General features: G+C 52.4%; 1 protein-coding gene across 2 annotated transcripts in view; it reads right to left on the bottom strand.

Annotated features, from left to right (window-relative positions):
* PAX2 (paired box 2) overlaps positions 1-24,905 on the bottom strand; it is an 80,809-nt gene that overhangs the window by 14,486 nt on the left and 41,418 nt on the right. For both annotated transcript variants that reach the window (XM_049646504.1, XM_049646505.1), the window contains 2 exons: positions 7,442-7,617; positions 5,122-5,248 (listed from right to left, as the gene is read on the bottom strand). In XM_049646504.1, the coding sequence (XP_049502461.1) occupies positions 5,122-5,248; positions 7,442-7,617 (303 nt within the window). The remainder of the gene's footprint in view (positions 1-5,121; positions 5,249-7,441; positions 7,618-24,905) is intronic.

Here is a 24,905-nt window from a genome sequence, read left to right as displayed (position 1 = left end):
AATTTACCAGCTTCCAGGAGAATCTTCTGCTCCCTCTCTCCCCCGCCTTGAGCAGCATCCACCTCTCCTCCTGGGTCTTAGCTATAGATTCCTTCAGAGCTGCAGTCTTAAGGCATCACGAGAAGTTTCTCCCAAACTCTTGGAATAAGACCCCCTTCTCCCCCCACTGCCAGGGTAGGGAAGCTAACAGGGCTCTTCTTCTCACAGAGGAGGAGTGTATTTTCCTCATCCCTAGCTTTCCAAAGTTCAGACATTTTTTTCCAAAGAAAAGGGAAGATTCTCTGCTGACCCTTTGATCTGGGAGTTTGGAGAAGCAGGGGACAGGCTGTACTCTCAGGGTACAGGCCTGAGGCTCAGCTCTTTCCATGGCGCCTGGACCTCAAAACCATGCGCTATAGGTGCGGTCTTCAGCCTTTGTCCTTTCTGATTTTTATTACCTGACGATTGGCTGAGCAGTGGCGGGGAGGGGGATGTGATATCTAGATCTGTAACAAACACAAAACTGATACTTAACTTTTATCTTTTTAAGACTAAAACATGTTTATTTTATAGATGCTTTTGGACTGCTCTACTATGTCCCGTTCTTGGGGAGAGTAATCGTCCTTTTGATTGCTTCTGCTAACTCTCCCTCACGATAGCTTATATTCACATGAAGTGTGTAGTTTTTTTTGTTTTGTTTTGTTTTTTTGTAGCAAGCTCATCTTCAGTGGCGGAGTCCCAGGTGCCCGAGGTTGGGGACTGCCCCTACAGAGAAGGTCTGCCCTTGCCCCTGCAGGGGTTTCTGAGTGGGTCACTATTCTAGACACATTTTTATGCCAGCTATTGGCTGGGGAGTTCCTGTCACACTCTCGGGTATAAACTTGAACTCTTGAACCAGGGTCAGGCTTCAGGGCGCCATTTTTCATGGAGACCATTTTTCCCCCTTGCTTGCTTCCCTGGACCCACTGGATACGTTTATGTGTCTCCCTTTCACGGACAGTGTTGTCCTGCTCTGTCCCTGGCTTTATGCGGGGTAATACTCAGTTCTAGCTTCCTGCTTCTTGTGGACCCAAGGTCATGGCTCCTCTCTGGTGTGTTACAACCCCAACGTCCCCCAGTTAGGGTCCACCTCCAGTGCGATACCCTCAGTCTCTCACAGATCGCCCGGGCTTTGAGTTTCCCTCTACGTCTGGTGCCACAGAATGAGATTTGTCTGTGTATTAGCAATTCTTCTTGTTACATTTTACCCAGCGGTGTTTTGGTGAGTGCAACCTGCCTGGTTTCTGGACATTGGCCTCATTCCTCCATTACCTCTCTGGGACTAAAAGGAGGGCGACAAGGATTACGCTCGCGCGCATCTCTCCTGGTGCTTGGTGCTGATGCCCACTAGAGGCCAGTGAAGCCCACTTGTGCATCAAGTCCAGGGGCCGCTGGGTTCCTGGGATGCCAGGGTAAGCACGGAGAGCCGCCGAACCATCCCTGACTTGCTCCGTTTGGCCTCCAGGGTGGGGAACCTGCTCTCCCCTTCAGGGTGGACTTTCGCCAGGTCAAGGGACTCTCTCAATGCTCAGGCGCGTCTCCGAAGGACTCAGGGAATCCCGAAACTAGTACTCATCTTCTCTCAGATCAACATTGTTGCCAGTGTCCCCTCATGCTCCTCTATGGCTAGAGACCTGGACAGACACAGGAAGGGAGAGGCTGGGGTGGGGGTCACGGGGGAAGAAGGGCTGTTTCCTACCGGTGGTGCGAGATTTGAAGGCATCGGCAGGCACACAGTTGGAGCCAGAGGCCTCACTGAAGTCCTGACCTAGAGGTCCCTGGGGCTACTGAGGGGTCGATGGCGGCCCCCTGTGGAGTCTTTTGGAAGGGTGAGAAGTGATAGAAGGCACCAGCCATCAGCCAGCCAACCTGAGGAAGCCTGGGGCCAGAGTACCCCCAACCCACTCTCTCATCTAGCTGGTCCCTTTTTCCTTATCACTTCGGAGACGCTCGGCTCCGTTCCAGACCAGCAGCCTAGAGCAGTGGGCTGGAGAGAAGAGACGCCGCTGAGCTAGAGCAGCCCAGCGGCGGAAGGGAAAGTGGGTGATAAATTTAAATAACCAGCTTGACTTGGCAGCTTGCTGAGTTGTGATGCAGTGAAATTAAAATCTCGGCAGAACTTGCAAACACTACCCAGAAAAATCGGTCTCTCTCCTTGGTTCCAAGATGGAAGGTGGGGAGGGGAGGCTATCAGGCCAGGCCCCAGTCGCTGGCAGCCACCCTTGCTTGCAATGTGATTAGCTGTGTCCTGGCCCACTGGGCCCCACTCTCCCCTCCACACAATAGCCAAGGCTCCTCTCTCCTCTCAGTCCTGACCTTGTGGAACAGCTGTATCAAGTGGCTGGTGAAGTTTGAAATCAGCCTCCAGTGCCAGGAGGTGGCAGGAATATCAATAAGGTCGGCTCTTCAGGTTGGGCTAGGGCCTTGCTGGGCCGGTTTCCTCAGGGCTCACACCTGAAGGTTTATAGCCTCAGCTGCCTGTCCCCCGGGGAGGAAGGCGAGCTGGGTGCCTGAGGCACGGTGGTGGGGGCGGGGGGGGGGGGGGGGGGAAGAGGGTTCCTTGAACACCTTAGCACGCCCAAGCCAGGCTGTGGGCATGGATGACCTCCCTGCTCCCTCCCCTTTAGCACATGCCTGGCCAGAATGAGCCTCCCCTTTTCCTTCTCCACCAAAGCCCTTCATATTCTCCAACCAAATAAGCTTTTTAAGACTCTCCAAGGGGAATTTCCACAAATACACCAAAAGCCTCTCCCGTATCCCAGCTGGGCTTGAAGTTGTCACAGATGCCAAGATCCTTCTAGAAGAACACAGCCCAAGTCCACCTCTCTCGTGTCTGTTCTCCTTGCATCGCTGCTCACTGCTACCCACAAAGTCCCGGCCCGAAGGCCACCATGCTGGACCCGCTCCTGAGCCGGCCCATGAAGTCTCTGGGCACTGCCCCGTTTCTCACCTTGATAGTACCTCTAACAATTTCTGTTTGTCCCCATAATAAACACATCGTGAATCATTCATCTTTAATAGATTATGCAAATCAGGAGGACATAAAATCAACAAAGATCAATAACTGCAGCCGTTTAATTGCCAGCAAAAACATTTTAAGAATGAGCATAATCTGAAACCCTTTCTCGGGTAATGGCACCATTAATCCAAACACTGGATCTTGGCCTAAGTCTGGAAAAATCATTCCCTGCCCCCACCTCCTCCCACCTCCCCTCCCCCACCTCTCCACACACTTCCCTCTTTTTGGTAATTTCCAGTTTCTGAGCGAGTTTCCCGTCATTACCACTGGTGAACAGCTCCGAATGTTAATGGTTCTGCTTTTGTTACTCCTCGCTTGATTGAAATGTCGCATACAGATTGAGATGTTAGTGCTAACTTGCCACCTGGGAATGTCAAGCTGGGTCTGAAATGAACTTTTCTCACACTTGGATCCAGATGGATCAGCCGGAGATGTTCCCAGGCTGAGCTGGGACCGTTCCAGGGCCATGGGGGGGGCGGGCGGGAAGGCGGGCGGGGGATGCTCAAGGTGGAGGCACTTCTCTGCACCAGCCTGAGTTCTCCTGCAGCAGGAACCCTACCCGAAGGTCCATCTCTCCACCCCAGGGAGCCTCTGCCTTCTGGACTGTGGCCCCGGGCACAGAGAAGCACAGCTGGGATTAGAGACGAGTCTCTTGGACTCTCTTTTGTCAGCTGCCTGGGGTGGACCACCTTTGGGAAGTGGCCACTGAAACTCTCAGCAGACCGGAAAGGTGGCCCGGCCTGCACCATTGCTCTGCCTTGGGTCAGAACCCCCAGCGGCTCAGAGGGCTTCCACGTTGGCTAAGGAGGGCTCGAGTCGAGGCCCAGTTGATAACAGGCAGTGTCCTGACCCACCCACCTGTCACTCCCGAAAGCCCCATCCAGTTCTCTGACACTTCCAGAACAGTCTCTGATTGCCTAGCCAAAGAGCTCCACCCTGTCCGTGCCAGAAACAGTTGTAGCAGGACACCTCTGGAGGAGAAGCTGCGAGAGCTCACAACGGGGCCCTCCCCAGCCCCCAGCTGGAGGCCGTGTGGCCACTCACAGCCCATCTCAGGCCTGAGTCCTGCTCAGATGGGCTCCAAGTCAGAACAGGGCCTGTTCCCTGTCTTTGCCGCTGGCTGTGACGCTGGCTGCCAGGTCCCCGGGCCGCCTCCGCCCGCCTCGCTCGGCAGGTAACGCCTCAGTGTCTCCCAATCCCCACCGAGACCCTTCTCAATCATTCTGTCTCCCAAGGAACAAACGGCACATTGGCTTTAGTGTCTCCAGAATAATTAGGTGAATTTTAATAACACCTCAATGTGTGTTTCTCCCACTTGGGCACTTCCCTGGCCCGGAAAGCCTTCCACAGTGCCAGGCGCCTTCCACAGCCCGCAGCCAGGCGGCCTAGAGCGGCATCGGCTGGCCCTGCGCGGCGCCACACTCCGGCCTTCTTCCCGCGAGCTGCCTCTGCCGCTCCTAACCCATGAGAGCGGCTGGACAAATGCCCTCTCCCCCTGCGTTTGACTGTGCGACAGGCCTGACCCTGCCTTGAAATCAAGCCTCAGTCTCTGTGATTTCTCCGGCAAGCGGACGGAGGGCTGGAAGAATCGTGCTTATCTGTAACCACAGAGCTGGATGCCATATGCCACGAAGCCCAAAGCCACACAGCTAACCCGGCTTCCCGGGGGGTAGAGGAAGGCACGCTTGGAGACATGGGAGTACGGAGGCTGGACCCTGGGCCTCACGCTCCATTCTCCCCAGCCCGGCCTCCGCGTTCTTCTGCACATGTCCTAGCAAGAGGCTAATAACTCTGGGCGCCTTGGTGGAGGCAAGAGAAAAAGGCAAAAGGAGAGGCAGGAGGATGGGCAGAAGGGACCAGCAGTAGCCCCCTCCTCGCTTCGACCTTTCCAGGCAGAGACCCTGACCACAACTCTGTCTCGCCACATCTGCACACATCTGTGCAGGAAGCACCCTGGTTTTCGGAGGCTCGCTCTCTCTGCAGATATCATGGCAGGGGGCCCCTTGTCACACTGGGCCCAGATGGCACCGGCTGAGGTGCCCCCACTGAAAGCAGTGCCCCCACCCTCCCGGAAGCCTCCTTACCGGTCACCACGGGGTATGTCTGCGTGCCTGACACGTTGCTGCCCAGCTCGGGGTTGGTGGATGCAGATAGACTCGACTTGACTTCATCAAGCCCAGGGGTCAGGGCTGGGAGGGAGTACTCGTTCCCCTGGGAGAAGAGAGAAAAGCGACAGCTCTCTATTGATGCACACATGCGGAGAAAGGGCTCAGTGTGCAGATGGGGAGGAGGAACAGGGAACCTTCCCAGATGGGGTGGAAGGAGATGGCCGGGCAGAGGGAGGGGAGAGAGGGAGGGGCGGGCTCAGCGGATGATGGAGAGTTTTGTGTGGGTGGGGGGGAGACCGGACTCGGTGTAGCTGGAGGTATACGCTGTTGGCGGTTATCCCAGCATCCTTCCAATTGCCACAGCGTCCCCTGCCTAAGAAGCCCCAAGGGCGGAGTGTAGCAGTTGGGTTCCCCCTGCTGCGAGGCAAGGGGTGCTTTCAGGTCCCTCCTGGAGTCCTGGGGAGGAGGGCTAACCGTGCAGTGATGGCAGAAGCAGGGGCTGGGGGAAGGGCCTAGCGGGGCCTCTGGCCTGGCGCCGCTGGGCTAGCTGCTCGGGTGCTGGCGCCCCCTTTTTAAAAAACAAACAAAGACAGCCCCACGGGCCCCTCGCTCTCTGCCTGTGCACTGGGGTATGAAATTGGGGAGGGGGAGAGTCCACATGGCTAACAGAAGGGTGGGAGGGGGCCAGTCATTGACTCTGAAAGGGTGTCCTGCCCGAAACACTCGGGTAATTGCCTTTTTATTGCAGCCACCGCTAAGCCAGACCCCAGAGCTGGGCAGCCCAGGAGTCTGCACAAAGCAGGAAAAGTTGCTCTGATTAATATTACGTTAAATTAAAACTGATTTTCTGCTCTTTCGGGTCCGTTTTTTTCCCTTCCGCTTCCTGGCCCCCCCAGAGGGCCCCCTCCCCTCCCTGGCTGGACGGGATTGCCTCGTCATTTCCAATTCCTTCTCGTATTGATCTTCCTGTAGAAATCAGTTTTGTAATTAGCTGCAAATTAGGCCTTCTACTGGGGGTGAAGCTGCCCCCTGATTTATCACCAGAGTAATTCGCTGTGATCGGAGAGAAATTAAAATGAACTCAATTAGGCTTCGGATTTGCTTTATGGGCCCTGCTCCGAGTTTCAGGGGGAAAAATGACTGTGCTGGTGTTTAATAGTCTAATGAAAGTAAATAAAGGTTATTCATTGTAATACAGCCGGGGACTCGTGGAGGGTGCACCGAGCCGCCCGCCTCGGCCGGCTCCTCCTTTGTTGGTTTATGGCTCAGGGCACCTTAAAAAGACTTTTGATTTTTGTTTTATGAAGACAAACAGCTTATGGGATAAAAGGACGGGCGGAGAGAAAGGCGAGTGGCTGGGAGCTGCCGGAGTCCGAGGGAGGAACTGTGCCGCGCAGGGCGGCGCTGCTGTGCCACCGTGCGGGTGCGCGTGCAAGCCCGGCTGACCGTGTTGGGCGGCGGTTGTGGGCCTGGCCTGGGCCGTAGGTGTGGGAGGAATGGGTGTGTGCTCCTATCTTTGAGTGCGTGCACCGGGGGCCCACAGGGATGTGTGGGTGGAGGTAGGTGCGGGAGGTGTGCTGAGCTGTGGCCTGGGAAAGGCGCCCCTTCCGGCTCTCGGGGCCGTGCTTTGAGTACAGTGAGCAGGGGCCCGTGGTGGTGGGTGAACACGCGCACATGGGTACACGGGAGGAATCAGAGACGTATGTCCGCGTTGTGCATCGTGCCTCTGTGTTGTGGGCTGCAGCCACGCTGGGCTGTTCTGCATCTGGAGGGAGTACTGGGTGTGAGGGCCGTTGGCCTATCTGGGGTCACACCGGACAGCTGCACTGGGGAGTAGGAGGCAGGCACAGAGGGCTCTCCTCGTGACGCTGGGCGAGAAGAGCACCCAGGCTTGCACAAACTTTCTGTAAGACCTTCGGGCCATTTAGGCGAGGGACACGGCAGGGGCATGGGGACATTTTCTGGGTATTCTACGCCAGACTCATGGAAGAGCAGGGCTGGAAGGGACCTATTAGACCTTACCCAAGTCCTTCATTCTACAGATGGGGAAACTGAGGCTCTGAAGGGGGCAAGACTTACCCAAGACCATCCTAGCACCCAGAGCTCATCATTTCTAACTGCCCTATACCAGAACGGTTTTTCTTAACTCCGACCATTACGTCCTCGTGTGTGTTCACACAGCACACACGTGGTGCACACACATGTAGCACGTGCGATGCTGGGGACGCACACTGTCCAGAGGCCTTGTCCTGCCCTGTTCCTTTGCGCTTCTGCAAGCAGAAAACGCCTTCCTCACCTGTTCTGATTTGATGTGCTCTGATGCCTGGAAGACGTCAGGGTAGGAAGGACGCTCAAAGACCCGATCCAAAGCTTCCAGCTGCTGCTGGGTGAAGGTGTCAGCTCGCAAGTGCTTCCGCAAACTGTCCACGCCACTCTGGGAGTCTCCATTGGGGACTGAGCCCTCGGACACATCTGCAGGACACATGGACACTGGGGGCATCAGCACAGGCCAGCAGAGGTACAGTGGGCCCGGGGGGCTGGCACTTGGCTTGGTCCCCAGAGCTTTGTACCCCTGCTGGGACCCCTTACTCCCAGCTTCTAGGCTGGAGTATGACCCAGGGGCTGGCCATGCCTCTGAGATCTGGCTGAGGAAGCCAGAGCCTCTGAAGGACCTGGGAAGAGAAAGGGAAGTTGTCCCAGTGTGTGTGGGTTGGTGGTGGGTGGGGGGGGGGGGGGGAGTGAGGGAAAAACTGGGCAGAAGTAGAGCCAGGGGGCTGCTAGGAATCGTCTCCTTAGTGGATGTCTCCCCTGAGCCCCTTCTGTCTCCAGGCCTGGGTCAGCCTGAGGGAGGAGCTGGGTGTCTCAGACCGGCATTACCGAGCCTGTGGAGAATTGAACTCGGCTCTGAGATGAATTTCAGTTCCACTGACTCCAGGGGTGGAAAATCATCAAATCTCCGAGGCTGAGTGTAACATGGAGACTGGGTGAAGTAATTAACTTCACCACCGAGGGAGGAGGGGCTCTGAAAGTCAAGCTGAGGCATTCTGCTTGCATTGGGCCAGGACTCAGACCAGAGCAGGAGGACAGCGGCTGGCACGTGAGCAGTGGCACACTGCCTTGGGCAGAGACTAAACACAGGGTCTTTGTGGATGCTCTTGTGCCCAGGCCGCCTGCCTCAGCCTCTGTCCCTGACCCGGACTCTGAGTAGGCCCACATCAGAGGCCATCCTCTGCCCTCCAGTTCCTCCTGCGGGTCTCACAGAGAGCTGAGACTCACTCAGTGAAGAAAAGGCCATGCTGGTGCCACACTAGTGCCCGTCCTGGGGCTGCAGGCCAATTCTGTCTATGTCCTGCTCTGCCCGGGCTTTCTTCTACGTGTGGGGGCTTTCCACCCCTCCCTACCTCCTTGCATCAGGTCTGTTAGGGTTTTCGGAGCACGCAGTGAGCTAAGTGCCTGCTCTCTGTCTCTCTCTGAACCTCTACCCAGCAACCCCCCAGCCCAAAGCTGTGTCCCCCCCCCCCAGGCACAGCAGGGACACTTCTCAGCTTCCCTCGGCCCAAGACCTGCTGGGGAGCCTTGGGCCTGGGGCCAGCCCATGCTGTAGGCCTCAGGGTGTTCCTCTGGGACTGTTATATATATCAGTTTATAGGTGATTATATGATATGATATAATCAATATTGCATTATATACAGTAACACCATACAGTATCATTCAGGAGACCATAGAAAATATTACATATTGATTAACCTCCACCTGCAGCCATCCTCTCTTCTGGCCTCCCAGATGGAGCATGGGGGTCTGCTTTCCAAATGGGACCTGCTGCCTTTCCTCCACTCTATTCCTCAGGAGGTGGGAAAGCAAAGAAAGTGTGTGTGTGTGTGTGTGTGTATGTGTGTGTGTAAGAAAGGGAGAGAAATGAAGACCAGGACCAAGTCTGAGGTGGACAGACAGGGACAGCTTTCACGGTATTTCGATGTCTCCACATTCCTATGGACACAAAACTTGGTGGTTGTGTTTTTTACTGTGTAAGCCTCTGGAATGATGTTCTGTCTTGGAGAGTGTGTGTGTCTCTCTTATATGAGGTAGGGTGTGGCATGTTTATTTTTTCCTTTTGTGTGGGCATTCCCTGTGTATATGTATTTGTACATGTATAAACATCCAGATAAATATGTGTCTGTGTCTTTGTAAGTGACAGAGCAAGAACCGTTATCAAAGGGTGTGTGTGTGTGTATGTGTGTGTGTGTGTGTGATTGCATGGGGAGCATGAGCTCACGTGCCCCATGTTTCTTCTCTGCCTGTTTTTCTTTTGAGGAGGTGCTATCATCCCAATTCCACCCCCTTGTAGTTATTTGCATGTTCCATTGTGTCCAGTTCTCTCTTGCTGGAGTCCTCCTACCTTTCTGGGAAGCCCTGTTGTCAAGGCCGAGGGAGGCAGCGGGTGTCTTTGTGTGTGGTTATTGCGGTGTCACCAAATGGGTCCTGGGAAGGAAAGTGTGCATTTGTCTGCGAGCATGTGCTCACACATGATGTGCATGAGTGTGTGCATATGTGTGGGAAGACTCATATCGTGCCTCTGTGTGGATTTGTGTATATGCCTGTGTGTGGCTTGGCTCAACCTTGTGTGTGTGTGTGTGTGTGTGTGTGTGCGTGTGTAGGGGCTGAACTGAGGCTTTGTCCTCAGGTCACTGGCTGGAGGAGTCTCTTTTCCTTCATTTATTCAGGGGCCCTTCAGATCTTGACAAATCTGTCACTCTAAATTTGCGAGAGATTATGGTGCTCTCTCCCCAGCCCGCAGAGAGGTGATATATGATATCTGCTGCCCCTATTGATTGCCTGATCTGGTGGCAGAGGCCGGCGAAATGAACTTGAAATGAACATCATGCCTCAACTCATTGTGCGTATAATACACTACTTAATCCCACATTTTTCAGCCGCTATGGAATTCAATTGATCAATCATGTTCCACTGATAGTACTGTTTTAGGGGTTATTGCTGCTCCCTCCACTCACTGACCTTTTTATTTATTTATTTTTTTGTATACTCAGGCCCTGGTGATAAGACAGGTTACAGAGGCAGCGATGGAAGGGGGAGGGAGGAAGGAGAGGCAAAGGGAAGCCTGCTACTGGAAGAGGTGGCAGTGGGAGGCGGGCAAAGGGAAGAACAAGAGGAGGAAGGGCGTGGGGGAAGAAGAGAAAGAAGGTGCTGGAGGATCAGGGAGGCAAGGTGGTATGATGAAAGCCTGCAGAGAAACAACCCCAAGAGAGGCTGCAGGAAGCTTGAGGAAACGCCCCAGAGGAGAAGGAAGATCCTGAAGAGTCAGGAAAGGTGGCTGTAATCATGAATGGTGCAGGAGCACAGAGAAAGTTCTGGGAGGTGGGGGGTTGGGGCTTGCGGGCGGGGAGAGGGCAGTGGCATCCTTGGTGGGGACAGGGAGCTCTCACAGGCTCTCTCCAGAGGGGGGGGTGGCACCCTTGCTTCAGCTGGAGAAGGAAGGGAGGGACGAAGGCAAGGAGAAAGTGTGGGAAGGAAGTGAGGAAAGGTGGTGGGGAGAAGCCTGGGGTCAGAGGTCCAAGAAGGAAGAGCTCAGGAAGGAGGAAACCCAGAGGCGGAGGAAGGGCAGACAGAGGGAGAGGAAAAAGGGCAGAAGTTCCCCATGCCAGAAGCCTAGGGAAATGCTGGCTGGGGGAGGGCACATGAATGGTACACTTGGGTATCCAGCTAAGGGAGGGCCTGGATGGGGGCGGGTTCGGATAGTAGGGTGAGGAAGGGGAAAAGAGAAGAGAGGAGAGGAAGAGGAGCAGGCATGAAAAGAGAACAGGGGAGAATAGAAAAGGAATGGAAAAATGAAGCGTTGACCAGGGTCAGTGTTGACCGCTGGCAGGGACCTCCTCAGGATGATGGAGAAAGCGCTGAGGGTGGGGCTTCCCAAGGGTGGAACTTCCCAAGGGTGGGTTCTCAGAGGTCACAGCAAGGAGAGGCTGGAACCGTGCTATGACACCAGTGCTAGGCCCGGACATTCAGGGCTCTCTGGCAGAGCTGGGCCAAAGTAGAGGAGGAGGCAGAAGCGGGTCTTGATCTAGGTTTCCGAGTGAGTGGGGAGGGAAAATATGTGAGTAATTAGATAGCACTCTTCCCCAAGAAGACTCCTGACCCAACACCGACTGCTCCCTTGTGCCAAGGTGCCAGGCTGTGAGTTCCCTGTGGGCAGAGGACATGCCTGATGCATCTCTGTTGGTCTGGCACCAGGCACAGAGGTGGGCACAGAGTAGGTGTTGATGAGTGACTGAATGAATGACTGAGGCTCCCCTGGGTAACATTCAAAGCCAAAGCCCTGGCCGGAGGTGTCTGGACTGGCCATCGGACTGGCTTGGCGCTTCAGAACACCCAGTCACCAATCAGGGAAGTCCCGTGTATCTCTAGCGATCAGAGGGATGTGGGAAGATCCACAGCAGGCCCCAGGGTAGACTTATGCTCCTCCTTCACTCACCCCCACTCTGGTGAGCACCACCCTCAGCAAACCACCTGCCCACCTAAGTGCCAAGGGACAGAGAACACTGTGTTCCCAGTTAAGAGTCGAACTTAACCTCGGAGCTACAGAACTGCCATCCAAAGAAGGCAGTGGAATTCACTTGAGAACAGGGCTCAGAGACAGCCTCTAAATTGGACATCCCACACCATGGCCCTGTCACAGAAAGCAAGGTTGGGATAAAATGGGTCTATCGGCCCACGGTGCCTATTGGTTCCAGGGAAGTCCTTCCCTAAATGAAGGGAGGAGGCCCTCAGCCTTTATCTTGAAGACAAAAGCCAACTTGTTATCAGGGCTCCGAGAAGAGGGCTGGAGTATAGTGGCCACATGTCCTGGGCTTTGTGGAGCAATTCTGAGTTTTAGGATTCTTTCCCACTGCCAGTCCATTTTTTTAGATTAAGGTTGGAAAATGTGGTTGCTGTACGTTTAGTAAGACCTCCCCCCGCACCCTGCCAGAGCAAGGGAGGGACCGTGTGCTAGTCAGTCTCCACGTGTGGAGGAGTCAGCCCTGTTCTCTAGCTGTCCCCTACCCAGCCACCATCCATTAGCTGCTCACAACACTCAGAACTTATTACATGCCATTTAATCCTCCCAACAACCCTGTGAGGGGAGTACCGTGATACCTATGTGACAGAGAGGGAAACTGAGGTGGAGAGGTTAAGTAGCTTATCCAAGGCTATACCGCTGGTAAATGACAGTCGGGATTTGAATTCAGGTCTGCTTGGCCCAGAGCCTACCCACTACGTCATTTCACTCCATAGGCCAGGTTCCAAACCCAGGGGCTCAGCTGGGGACCACTTGACTCCATCTGGGACATGATCTTAGCCACTCCCCCCACCCCCGCCCCAGCCTTCTCTGCCTTGCACCCTCCCTACACCGAAGGAGTGGCCTTCAGTGAGCTGGCGGAGCTGGCTGAGCACAGACTACTTCAGAATGATTAGGGGGACACTTGGTCCAAATTCTCATTTTACAGAAAGGAAAACTAGAAGGGGTGAGAGGTGATGTGGGGCAGGTGACCAGTCCCAGATCACACAACTGGGTAGTAGGACTCTCAGGACTGGAGCCCATTCCGGGCGTTTTGTCCACTACAGCATGAGAGTTGTCAAGGAGAGTAAGCTACTACAAGTCCTTTTGGAAACGAGGCCAGATATAAATTAATTAATTAAATTAAACAAACCGCTGAGCTAAAACTCTGATGTATATTATTCTTTCGGGGGAACAAAGGCTGATATTGTCTTCTCCTCTGACTGCTTCCTATTTGCTGAGCAGTTAACAAAAAGCTTTCATAGACCTTGGGTTATCTGGGCTTCCTAACTACTCTCTAAGGCAGGTAGGGAGCTACAGAACTGCCATCCAAAGAAGGCAGTGGAATTCACTTGAGAACAGGGCTCAGAGACAGCCTCTAAATTGGTCCCTTTTTTTTTTTTTCTTTTTTTTTTCCTTACTGGTGAGGAAACAGGCTCAGAGTAAACAAAGAATAGCTTCTATAAGGGTAAGTGGCTAGCTCAAGGGCATATCCACCAGGGAGCCTGGCACAGGGAAGGGGCTCCGTGCACAGCTGTGGACGGGGCAGCAATGGGCTGCAGCATCCAGAGCATGGGCTCCAGCAGCGGCGTCCCAGTCCCCACGTGGATGAAGACAACTGTAAAACCAGAGGTCATCTTGACTGAAGGGAGAGCCGCTGACATGGTTGACAATGGTTACCATCTGATCAGGAGCAAGTTATCTTCTTTTCACCTAACTTTTTCGATATTGTCCAGTCTTTGTATAACAAGCGTGCACCACTTCTGGAATCCTTAATAAAAATGCCTTTTACTCTTCAGCAAAAGATCTGATCTCCTCGCTCACTTAGCCTTGTCACTCCCCATCCACTGTGGGCTTCCTGAGGGCAGAGCCCTACCTTCCACCTCTCTGACCCCAGGCTAGGCCAATTATGAATAGTGTTGTCCAGTGAGGTCCCAGCAGCTTGGGCAGGAGGGAGGCTAGTGAACACCATGTCGCAGGGAGCAGGGCTAGGAACAGAAGTGTTCTGAGCTCCTTGTGTGAAGACATACTACCTGAGTTCTGAAAGTAGTCACCGCAAGGGACAGGAGAAGTTCTTGTGCACTGACCAAAAGATGGGTGGGGTGATGATTAGAGACAGAATGAAATCATGCCATTTCCTTGGTCAGAAAGCCCCAAGGCTCACCAAAGTCTACAGAATTAAGGGGGGGGACGAACAAGTGTCACCTCCCAAATCCCAAGAAGTAGGAATCAGGCCTTTGAGAGGAATTCTTTTAAAGTCTAGCAAAGAGCTATACTAACCTCAGTTTTGTGAGCCCAAATACACCTGTCTGTGGGGAAACTGACAATATTAGGGCTTTCACATACACTCATTAAATCCACCCAACTTTACAACGTACTTCTTCTTCTTCTCATTCTTCAGATGAGCGGCAAACTTATTTGTTCAACATTATCCTGGATTTGAACTCGGGGATGTCTAACCCCAAAGTTCTACGCCACCAAAGTTACCTTCTTTGTCAAAGATCAGCATCACCATCATTTACGGACACTAACTATGTACTGGGCAGGCTCCACTGCTTTCCTCACATTATCTCCAATTTCCACAGAACACTTGCCAAAGAGATACCATTAGTTCAGTTTTACAAATGAGGGAGCAAGCTGAGGGAGATGTGCGAGATCGTACAGCTGACAGGAAGCAATCTGGGGGAAAGGAAGTCTTGTTTCATCCCAAGACAGAAAATGAGCGGGGGAAAAGTGATGCAGGAAGAAAAGAGAAAGGCATGGAAGTGGGAAGGTGGGTGATGGGCCTCGGCCCCTAGGGGCTGGGCGCAAGGGAGGAGCAGGGGCTAGCGGTGGTTGGGGTGGGGGTTCTGGGCTAATGCCCCGAAGGTGCCCTCTGCGCCCCTCCCTGGCTCCTCTAACACTACCTTCCCCCTCTGAGGGGTTCACCCCCAGCTGCCAGTTGTTGCAGTTTCAAACTCAATTGTTCTCCTCGGTACTGAGGCAAATGGAGTCATTAATTACCTTCTATCAGCTGGGCTGAGTTCAGAATGCGATCAATATCCCCGCTTGTCATTCAGGGCAGCCGGCCGGTGCGGCCCCGGCCCCACCCCCATGCGGCGCCGGGCCCTCCCACGGATGCAGCGGATGCAGCGGGGCGGCCTTTCCCAGCGAGGAGTGGGCCGCTTTCATCCAGGGAAAGAGCCGGGATTCGTGCCACGGGGAGGGCAGAGGATAGGGGGAAAGAGAGGGAAAAGTGTGAGGGAGTGAAGAGGGAAGGGGAGGAAAGGGGAGTGGAGGGGGGAAGAGGCGGGGGAGATGGAAGGAAGAGGGGAAGCTTGGAGGAAAGGAGAAATTGGCAGGAACAGGGCTGCCCTGTACTGGGAAGGGCTGCAAGGGCCAGGCTTGGAGAGTGTGCCCGCGGGAACACTGTCCAAGGAGATGTGGGGTGACGTGCCCCATTGCCTCCCATTCTTAAGCTGGACAATCTGTGGGTCTGCCCTGGCCAAGCCAAGCTCAAGAAGAGAGCACGAAGAAGCCTTTGGAAATATGGCTCAAAGCTTAGGCTCGGAGCAAGACTAGCTTCTGCCTAGCCTTCTAGTCCTGGCAAACCACCTGCTATCCTTGACCAAGTTCAGCCTCTAAACGCTCAGTGAGCTCATGGCAGGGGGGAACGTGGGGGTGGCCGGCTGGTCTGCCTAACCTCAGTCTTGCTGTGCCCATTCGCACCCGCGTGCCCTAGGGACACTAACCTGCATTAGACACCCTAACATAACGCTGGACTAGGGGTAACATCTGGTTTGAAATCCTGGTTTTGTCACTCACTGTTACATGGCATTGTCCAAGTCCCATGAGCTTTTCTGGACTGAGCTTCCTTAAAATTACACCAGGGTGGCTAGCTCCTCCCTCCGCAGTATTAATTTCTTCTTCCTCTGTGTTCCAATAGCCATTTATCCAAACCTCTATTGTAGAAATAATAATAATAACTGAAATCTATCCAGTTTCTATTACAGTAGCAGACAGGATGCGTAACATATATACGCTGATTTAATCCTTACACTAACAGCAACTAACATTAAGTGCTTACTCTATATTAGGTGCTCAGCTAATAACTGTACATATATTAACTCATTTAATTTGCACCAGAACTTAAGCAGGAAGCTTCTACTATCATCCCCATTTTGTAGGTGAGGAAATGGACGTGCACACATTCCAGAATTTTCCTAAGGCTATGAAGCTAACAAGTGATGGAAGAGGCAGAAGCAAACCCAGGCAATGAGCCTGTGGCAGCTGAGCTCGTAATGTGGAGAAACCAAGGGATAGAAAGGTAACTTGCCCCAAATTACCTACTATGGCCAGTTAGTGGCAGAGCCAAATTCGGAATCTATATTATGGTTATTTTTCTCAATGCTTCTTTGTTTTTGAGAGAGACAGAGCACGAGTGGTGGAGGGGCAGAGAGAGAGGGGGACAGAGGACCTGAAGCGGGCTCTGCATGGACAGCAGTGAGCCCGATGTGGTGCTCGAACTCACGACGTATGAGATCCTGAATGGCCTGAGCGAAAGTTGGATGTTCAACTGACTGAGCCACCCAGGTGCCCCTATCATGGTTATTTGTTTGGTTTGGGTTTTTTCCTCACTAAACTGAGACTGTTTGAAAGGCAGAAACCCATCTTTTTAATCTTTGTAAACCTAGCATAGGGCCTGAGGTGATAAAAAAAAAAATGTTGACTGATTCATCTAACCGAATTCCAGAAATAAAGGCTGGTAAATTCTTAGCTTGCCTCGCTCAACAGTTTACCTTTTAGAAGAAAAAAGAAGCAACAAAGGAAATTGCCACTCTGGATTCGGTGTCATTGCATTTTACAGCTGTAAATTATTATGGAGATCATTTACTATGATTCCTTCTTAAAGGCAAAAAAAAAAAAAGGCTCAGAAAGATTGAGTAATTTTCCCATGTCACACAGCTAGTCATTGTTAGGATGGGGACTGAGGTTCTCAGTTTTATTCCAAGCCGCTTAATTCTGACCAAGAAACGAAAACTGATCAAAAGGATGTGACAGGGATCTGGGGAGAAAGCAACCATGTCTGGATGTGACAGTAGCAAAGGAAGGAGGCATTGGACAGAATCCAACTTGAGGAAAGCAAACTGTTACACGTGGAGGGAAAGAATGGTCGTGCGATCCCATGGCAAGAGATTCTACAAGGGAATGTGATTCCATAAAGACAGGGTGCTCTAAAAATGAAATTCCGCCTCTACAAGCTCAAATAATCAACCCAACAAAACAAAGGGGGTTGGAGTGGGGGAGGGCTTGAAAGAGAAGGACATTTAAGGAAAGTCATTGTTGTTGCACACGGATAAGCTTTAAAATATGATGAGCCTAGATTTTAAAAGGACATGTACACCGAACAGTGGAAAATTATGCAGCCATTAAAAAAATCATGTTTTCAAAGAATATTTAATGACATGTGAAAATGGTCCCATGGAATGTTAAGTGAAAATAGCAAGACACAAGCTGTATATACAGTATCATTCCAATTTTGATAAAAAATTATATATGCACAGAAGAAAAAAAAGACTATAAAGATTATACCAAATTTAAGAGCGGTTATCTCTCAGAGATGAGATTATGGGTGATTTTGTAAAAATTTACTATATCTTCCAAATATTTTACAATGAGCATGTATTGCACTGATCATCAGACAAAAGTTATTTTTTTCCCCTCTTAAAAAGGACACACAACAGATGGGAGGAGGGGACCATAACCAAGGATGGATAGGAGAGTAGCATGAACCTGTCAGGAAGACAAAAGCTCAGAACAAGCTGAGACAACAAAAAAGGGCCTTCAATAGCTATGTTTGAAGAAAGAACAAAAAGGAAGGCAGGTTTAGGGCTCAGTACTTGGGAAGAGGAGGTAATACTGAGGAAAAAAAAGAGGGGGGGAGACAAGGCAGAACTTCTCGACCCTCAGCTTGCCTTGGCCTTCTCCCTCAAAGAAAGAATCTTCAAAACAGGACCGGCAGGAGTTGCCCAGGTCAGGAGGGGGCCCGGCAGGTCACTCCTAACAATTTCAATGGACTTAACTTTCCCAGACCCAGATAATTCATGCACCAGGACCCTGGGGGGAAAAGTAGGTAGGGTCCTAAATGTTTTGTTGATAATCCTTGAGAAGTCATAATGGAAGGACGTAGCAGTGACAAAACTCAATGCCATCTGCCCTGCAAAAGGGGGAAAGGTACGCGTCTGCAAGTAACGCTTTGGTAAGTTTAATGCCAGGGTGCGGAAATCTTATAGGAGAAATTATTATACAGTTAATCTGTGGGCACCAGGAAGGAACATGGATGCCCTGGAACCTGTATGCGCTCACTGAGAAGTTGTGGCACATTAATTAGATATCAATGATTAGATATCAAATGCAAACCCCACTAGAACCTCCTGAACTGCCCTGGTTGGAAGCAACCGCTCTTTCTTTTTAAAAATTTTTTTAACGTTTATTTATTTTTGAGACAGAGAGAGACAGAGCATGAACGGGAGAGGGTCAGAGAGAGAGGGAGACACAGAATCTGAAACAGGCTCCAGGCTCTGAGCAGTCAGCACAGAGCCCGACGTGGGGCTCGAACTCACATACCGCGAGATCGTGACCTGAGCCGAAGTCGGACGCTTAACTGACTGAGGCACCCAGGCGCCCCAACGCTCTTTTTTCTTTTTTCTTTTTTCTTTTAAAAAAATTTTTTTTAAACGTTTTTTATTTACTTTTGAGACAGGGAGAGACAGAGCATGAACAGGGGAGGGTCAGAGAGAGGGAGACACAGAATCTGAAACAGGCTCCAGGCTCCCAGCTGTCAGCACAGAGCCCGACGCGGGGCTCGAACTCATGGACCGCGAGATCATGACCTGGGCCAAAGTCGGCTGCTTAACCGACTGAGCCACCCAGGCGCCCCCGCTCTTTCTTTTTTAAAGAAACAATTCATCGTAGTGCTTTATACCTTGATCATAGCCCCTATCACATTCTGCTTGTATTGTGATGTACACACTTAATCTCCCTACTGGATTAGAAGCTTCCTGCAGTCAAGAACCGCATTCTATTTACTTTTGTAAATCATCCTGCTCTGTTTAAAAAAAATTTTTTTTAAGTCTATTTATTTTTGACAGAGACAGAGTGCGAGCATGAGCTGGGGAGGTGCAGAGAGAGAGAGGGAGACACAGAATCTGAAGCAGGCTCCAGGCTCCAAGCTGTCAGCACAGAGCCTGATGCAGGGCTCGAACTCATGAACTATGAGATCATGACCTGGGCCGAAGTCGGACACTTAACCGACTGAGCCACCCAGGCACCCCAGTCCTGCCCTGTTTTATATATAGATCTGTTCACCAACTTAAATTGCATTCTTTAATCGATTAAGAAAATGCTGTGGATGTTGTGCATGTAAACATTTCACAAAGAATCTCCTTCCTAATTTTATGGACAAGATGAAGAAAAGTGAAATGGTTGATGGCTGCTGGGCTCAATTGTACCTAAAGCATTCGTTTATTGCAACCAGAAGGGAGGTTTTCGCTGGTGGGGCATTGTCTCTCCTTTATTTTATTTTTTGACATTTATTTATTTATTTATTTTGAGGGAGAGAGAGAAAGAGAAGCAGAGAGACTAGGAGAGAGAGAATCTGAAGCAGGTGCCACACCCAGCGGGGAGCCCAATGCGGGGCTCGATCTCATCAAGTCAGCTGCTCTACCCTCTCCTTTATTTTAAAGGCCAATACTTCTTGTAAAAAAAACCCTACTAGGATGATGCTACAGAAGACATCCTTGTGATCTTAATCAGGTGGAATTAAGAGCCCAAACCAACGAGATGAAATTCAACAGGGATAAATGGAATGCCCTATGTTTAGGTTAAAAAAATCAATTATACAAGTGCAGAATGGGGTAGACCTGGCTTGATAGCAATTGATGTGAAAAAGATCTCGAGGTTTTAGTTGACCACGAACTCAATATGATCTTGAGTGTGACAGAGCTGCTAAAAAAATCGAAGGTAATCTTAGGCTACCGTATGGACGCAGACTCTCCAGATGGAGAGCGGCAATGGTTCTACTGATCTTGGCATTGGCTAGACTGTCTGTAGAGTTCAGTGTTCACGTAGGAGGGACTTTGACTGTCAAGAATGAACTCAGAGATGGGTAACCAGGATGGTGAAAAACCTTCCTCAAGTGCAGGAAACTAAAATCCACCCAGGGCTCAGCCCAGTGTTTTTCCAGGCACTCAGCAAATCAGGTGGAACGAATGGAAGGAAGGGTGGGAGGGAGGGAGAAAAGAGAGAGTGTCAAAGGGAGATCTTTACCACCAATCTAATAAGGGGTTAATATTGTCGTCGCTATTTTAAAGATGAGGAAACTTAGATTCAGAGAGATTATGTAAATAGCCAAAGGTCCCACAGCAAGCAAGGAGTAGAGATAGACCCCACATCCAGACATTCGGATTCCAAGGTGTTTCCCTCAACACTACCGGGACTCAGTATAAAGGCAGTGGTGCTAACAATGACAACCGTCCATCTATGTCCTATGTCCAGGCAGGGGCAGTGGCCTGTCATGCAGAACTGCTGGAAGGGAGAGTCCTATGTGAGTGGCAGATAAGACCAGATGACCTTCAAGAATCTGAGGCTTTGCCTTGTCACCACCCTCAGCACAGCCACAGGGCCCCCCTCCACACGGGAGGGGGTCTCTGGAGACAGTCTGTCTGCATCTTGGCCACTCCCAGGCTCAAGTCCCATCTCCTGCTTGCCCTTCTAGCCACTTCCTCGGATTCCTATTGGATGCTCAGCCACATGGTTTAGCATTTAATTAAGAGCTTATTGTCTGATGTGTGATAGCCTTGCCTCCCCCAGCAGATTGTACGTTCCTGGAGACCCAAGTCCTCATTACGTGTCCCTCTCATACATCCCAACACAGTGGGCACCTGGGCCCGCATTGATACACAGCTCCCCAAAGAAGTAAGTGTAAGTTTTGTCAATATTCCACTATTTACACACCAAAGCAAAACCATAGGCTCTCAGCCCTCTGAAATGGTTTATAGGAAATTTGCCCAAGCACAGAGGGATGGCCTGAATGATCACTTAGGGCCCTCATATTTTGTAACCAAACAGTAGATAAGAGGGAGATAAGGGGGAGACCTAGAACTCCACGGAGAATTTATGCCAGTTCGGTTACTTTCCCCCTTCTGAGTAAGAGGTTCCTTCGCTCCTCCCAGAAGCCCCCGGGGTTACCTGTAGCAAAGAAGGGCGTGGGCACCCACGGCCAACGCACAGCCAGCGTGAGTGTGTGTGACTCATATATGAAGTAGAAGGAGGGTAAGCAGGTAGAGATGAAGCTGGAGGGAAGGGAAGGCCAGAGCCAGTGATGGGAGGGGAGCAAACAGGTAGTGGAGAGAAAACTGAAATGCACGGAGAAAGGGGAGGGGTGAGTACTGGGTGGGACTGGGTGACTTCCCCAGAGTGATCAGCTTTCCTGCCCGAGAGCATGTACTGTGTCTTTTTGCTGGCCGGCTGGCCGAGGCTGGGACTCCAGGCTCCCCAGCCGCCAGTGGGGAAGGGGGGTTGGCAGAGGGTCTGTCTGTGTGGGACCTATGTCCTCCTTCAGCCCTACGTGGGCTCTCAGGGAGGGGCTGGGGCCTCCTGCCTGGTGCTGGGTTCCAGCTGGGGCCAGAACCAGTTAGAAACCTCTCTGGAGCCGGGAGGGAAGCGGGCTTTGTTAGCTCAAAGGACACAAGCAAGGCGAAAAATTACATACCAGGCCGCCCTAAGTATGCTTGTTTAGAGAAACTGCTTGCATTTATGAAGTCTTTGGTGCGGAAAGCAGGGTTGCAAATGACTGCATCAGAGCGACAGTAAAGGCCATTAATTTCCTGTTATGTTTTCCTGTGTTGGGGGCTTTATTAATTTAATTTTACACTGTCGAACAACAGCGAGAGCTGACACTGCCACACCGCCACGGCTGGGGTTTTCTTTTTGTGTGCGTAGCAAGGCTTTGCCTGACATGCAAATCAACGCTATTACCGGAACCAATAAAGATGTGTGGCAGGAAGAGGGGAGGGATAAGGGAAGGAGGGAAGGGAAAGGGGAGAGAAGGGGAGAGAAAGGGCGAGAGCCATCCTTGGCCAGTTTCTGCCTCCCTCCATGCCTGGCATCTCCTGGCTTCCAGAGCGTCCTCCGCAATCAGCAATTTCTGCCCACTTTCCCTCTGACTCTTCTCTGGACGCCCTGCCTTCGGATGACTCTACCTCTGCTGTCCTCCTCTGTCCCAGCTCCTGGCAGAACTTGAACAGGGACACAGAGTTCCCAGGAAGAGGCGGGAGCCAGACTTCTTCTCCCCACTTCCCATCCCCAGATGAGGCACAGGGGCAAGGGAGCGCCATGCCCCCACCCGGGCCGAGTGACACCCTTTACCGGACACTCCCCTTTCCTCTAAAGTCAAGGCCCACTTACATATTATTAGTGTACGCACACACAAACCTGCGTGCCTGTGCACACGAAGAAAGGTCTAGAAGGGCAGCTATCCCACCTTGCTTGTAAGTCCCTCTGAGAACGCTGGTATCCTAACCTTGTCAACCATTTGTTTCCTCTGAATTCCCAGAAAAAATACGGTTGCTAATCGTTTCTGCTTAAGAGATTCCAGCAGCTGTCTTCAGTAGCTGCAAGGTACCCAGTTGGCCTAGACCAAGGTACCGGAGAAAATGAATCCCAGCCTCAGAAAAAAAAGGCAGCTCCCTGGGAGACCACGTTCTGGTCCTTTCTACTACTTAGGCCTCACGTCTACCACCCCAAGACCATCCTCACTGCGCTGTCCCTCACCCGGGGCAGCTTCCACCAGCCGGCTGCCCCAGGGTCCACACTGCCCACATTTACCCTCGGCCCAGCTTGCCACACCACCAGTCCACCCAGGTGTCCACGTCGCCCGTGTGTCTGGGTTGGCCACGCCACCAAAGGAGATGAGGTGGGGGGCTGGGGAAGTGAGAGGGAAAGAAAGTGAAGGTCCTGGAATCACTCGCACCAAACACACCAACCCCCACCCCCACCCTGCCGTCCCAGACTTTGCAGTGGCCTCGGGAGACCTGGTGGAAGAGGTGGGGGGACGGGGAGGAGAGAGAGAAAGAGTGTATGTGTCCACGCATCTCTCCCTCTGTCACTGGCTTGCTTGAGCTCCTGCCCGCACTTTCTGCTTCAGGAGCTGTTTGCCAGGCTCTGAGAGGCTGTTGGATAGAATCCAGCTCTCCCTAGGAGGAAAGCATAAACTTCATAAACTGCATTTACTTTAATGCAGGTTCCTGTGGCTGCTTTCCTCCGGCTTTTCTTCCCTCCTCTGTCCGCTCTGTCTCCATCACATTTTATCCCTGCCCCTGTGTGCACTCAGACCGCACACGCACACACACACACACACACACACACACACACACACACACGCCATGTTTCTAGAAAAGATGAAGCCTCAGGCAGGAGGAGAACGGGCAAGGCATAAAAGCCCAATTTACGGGCGCCTGGGTGGCTCAGTCAGTTAAGCATTCGGCCCTTGATTTCCGCTCAGCTCATGATCTTGCGTTCCTGGGATCGAGCCCTGAGTTGGGCTCTGCGCTAACAGCTGGGAGCCTGCTTGGGATTCTCTCTCTCCCTCTCTCTCTGCTGCTCCCCTGCTTGTGTTCTCTGTGTCTCTCTCTCACTCTCTCTCAAAAATAAATAAACCTTTTTTTAAAAGCCCTATTTAAAGGAGAATTCCTGGACCTGGCCCTGCAGCCCACCCCCCCACCCCCACCCCGTGAGATGCCCATGTACTGTCTCCAGTGGAGCCAAGCACAGAGGGTGCTTTGAGGCAGGCAGGCGGACGGGCAGGTACTTCAGGGAGGCAGAGATGCTGACATTTGGTGGGGACAGCCAAATTAGGAGCCACCTGGAGGCTGGGCCACAGGGCTCCAAGTACGGGAGGGAGAGAAGGCGAGGCCTTCGTGCAGGTTGAGGTTTGTGAGGCCTCCCTTGTCTGGTGTTGTCAAGGTCAGCAGGTTCGGGTTCACCGAAGGGTCAGGATGGTTTGAATTACTGGCGCTGCTGCAACTCGGCTCTGAGGCTCGTGATCTGTCTCCCAGCCCCAGAGCCAGGTCCGGCCCTCCCCCAAGCCTCCTTGCCTTTTCACCCCCCACACAGGGCAGAATGGAGAGGGTCCGGGAGAGTCCTGTGGCCACCATGGCCCTGGCGAAGGCAGGCAGGGAAGGGGTCTCGCCCTGAGCTCAGGGCTCCTCCGCGGGCAGCCAGCCAAGGTCCGGAGGCTGCTCGGATCCACCCCTCCGGCAGCAGCACTCGGGGTCTCCCCAGCCTACCTGCCTTCCGGACCCTTTCTCTGAAGTGTCCCCCATGCCCCTGCGCTTCCCAGCTGCCCCCTCCCCGGCCTGCAGAGGAGGAGGCGCCTGGGAAGGTGAGCCCGAGAGCAGCAGGGCCCGGCTCCTCCCTCCTGCATCCCTAGCCTGCACTTGGGGGAGAAGGGCAGAGCTGAGGCAGCGGATTTCTCGCTTGGTGCCCTTGCCGGTGGAGGAAGGAGAACGATGCCTACCGGCAGGGCTGGAAGGTAGTCACCGAGAGGCGAAGACCTAGTCTGACAAGACGGGCGCGTGTGCGCGGTGCGCAGCAGTGCACAGACGCAGGGGTGGGGGCAGGAGGCGGCCCTTGCTGGAAAAGTTGCGATGCTGTGGTTCCCCCAGCACAAGTTCCAGTGGCGGAGGGACACATACAGGCCCCTCGACTGCAAATCTGTACCTTCTCTCCTGGGGGGGGGGGGGGGGGGGAGAGTCTACCTACCTATTCCGACCTTTTGGCACCTTATGAAAAAAATTCTCTTTCGTGCTAAACCTCAACATACTTCCTCAAACAACCAAACGGAACTCTTTATCCACAGCAGCATGAACTGGCCGGGAGACTGCGCTGGTTAATGATTTGGCTGCCAGTCTCTGGCGTAAACACAGAGACTTATGTGCAATTCAGGCACCTAGGTCCACTGCACACAGCCATGGCTAAGTCCTAGGGCTTCCCCACAGACACACGTAAGTCCACGTAAGCACAGATGACAAGGAAAAAGGTCTTAAGAAAATATCAGCATGACCTACCCCTACCTCTGTATAACGACATGGTCGGTGTTCAACAGGCTCATGGCCAACGTTACCCAGAAAGTTTGGCTAAAATATGTGATCCAACTAAGATAGAAAAACTC

This window comes from Panthera uncia, chromosome D2 (assembly GCF_023721935.1).
Source record: "Panthera uncia isolate 11264 chromosome D2, Puncia_PCG_1.0, whole genome shotgun sequence".
NCBI classification, from domain to species: domain Eukaryota; kingdom Metazoa; phylum Chordata; class Mammalia; order Carnivora; family Felidae; genus Panthera; species Panthera uncia.
This window is presented reverse-complemented; position numbering and strand designations above follow the sequence as displayed.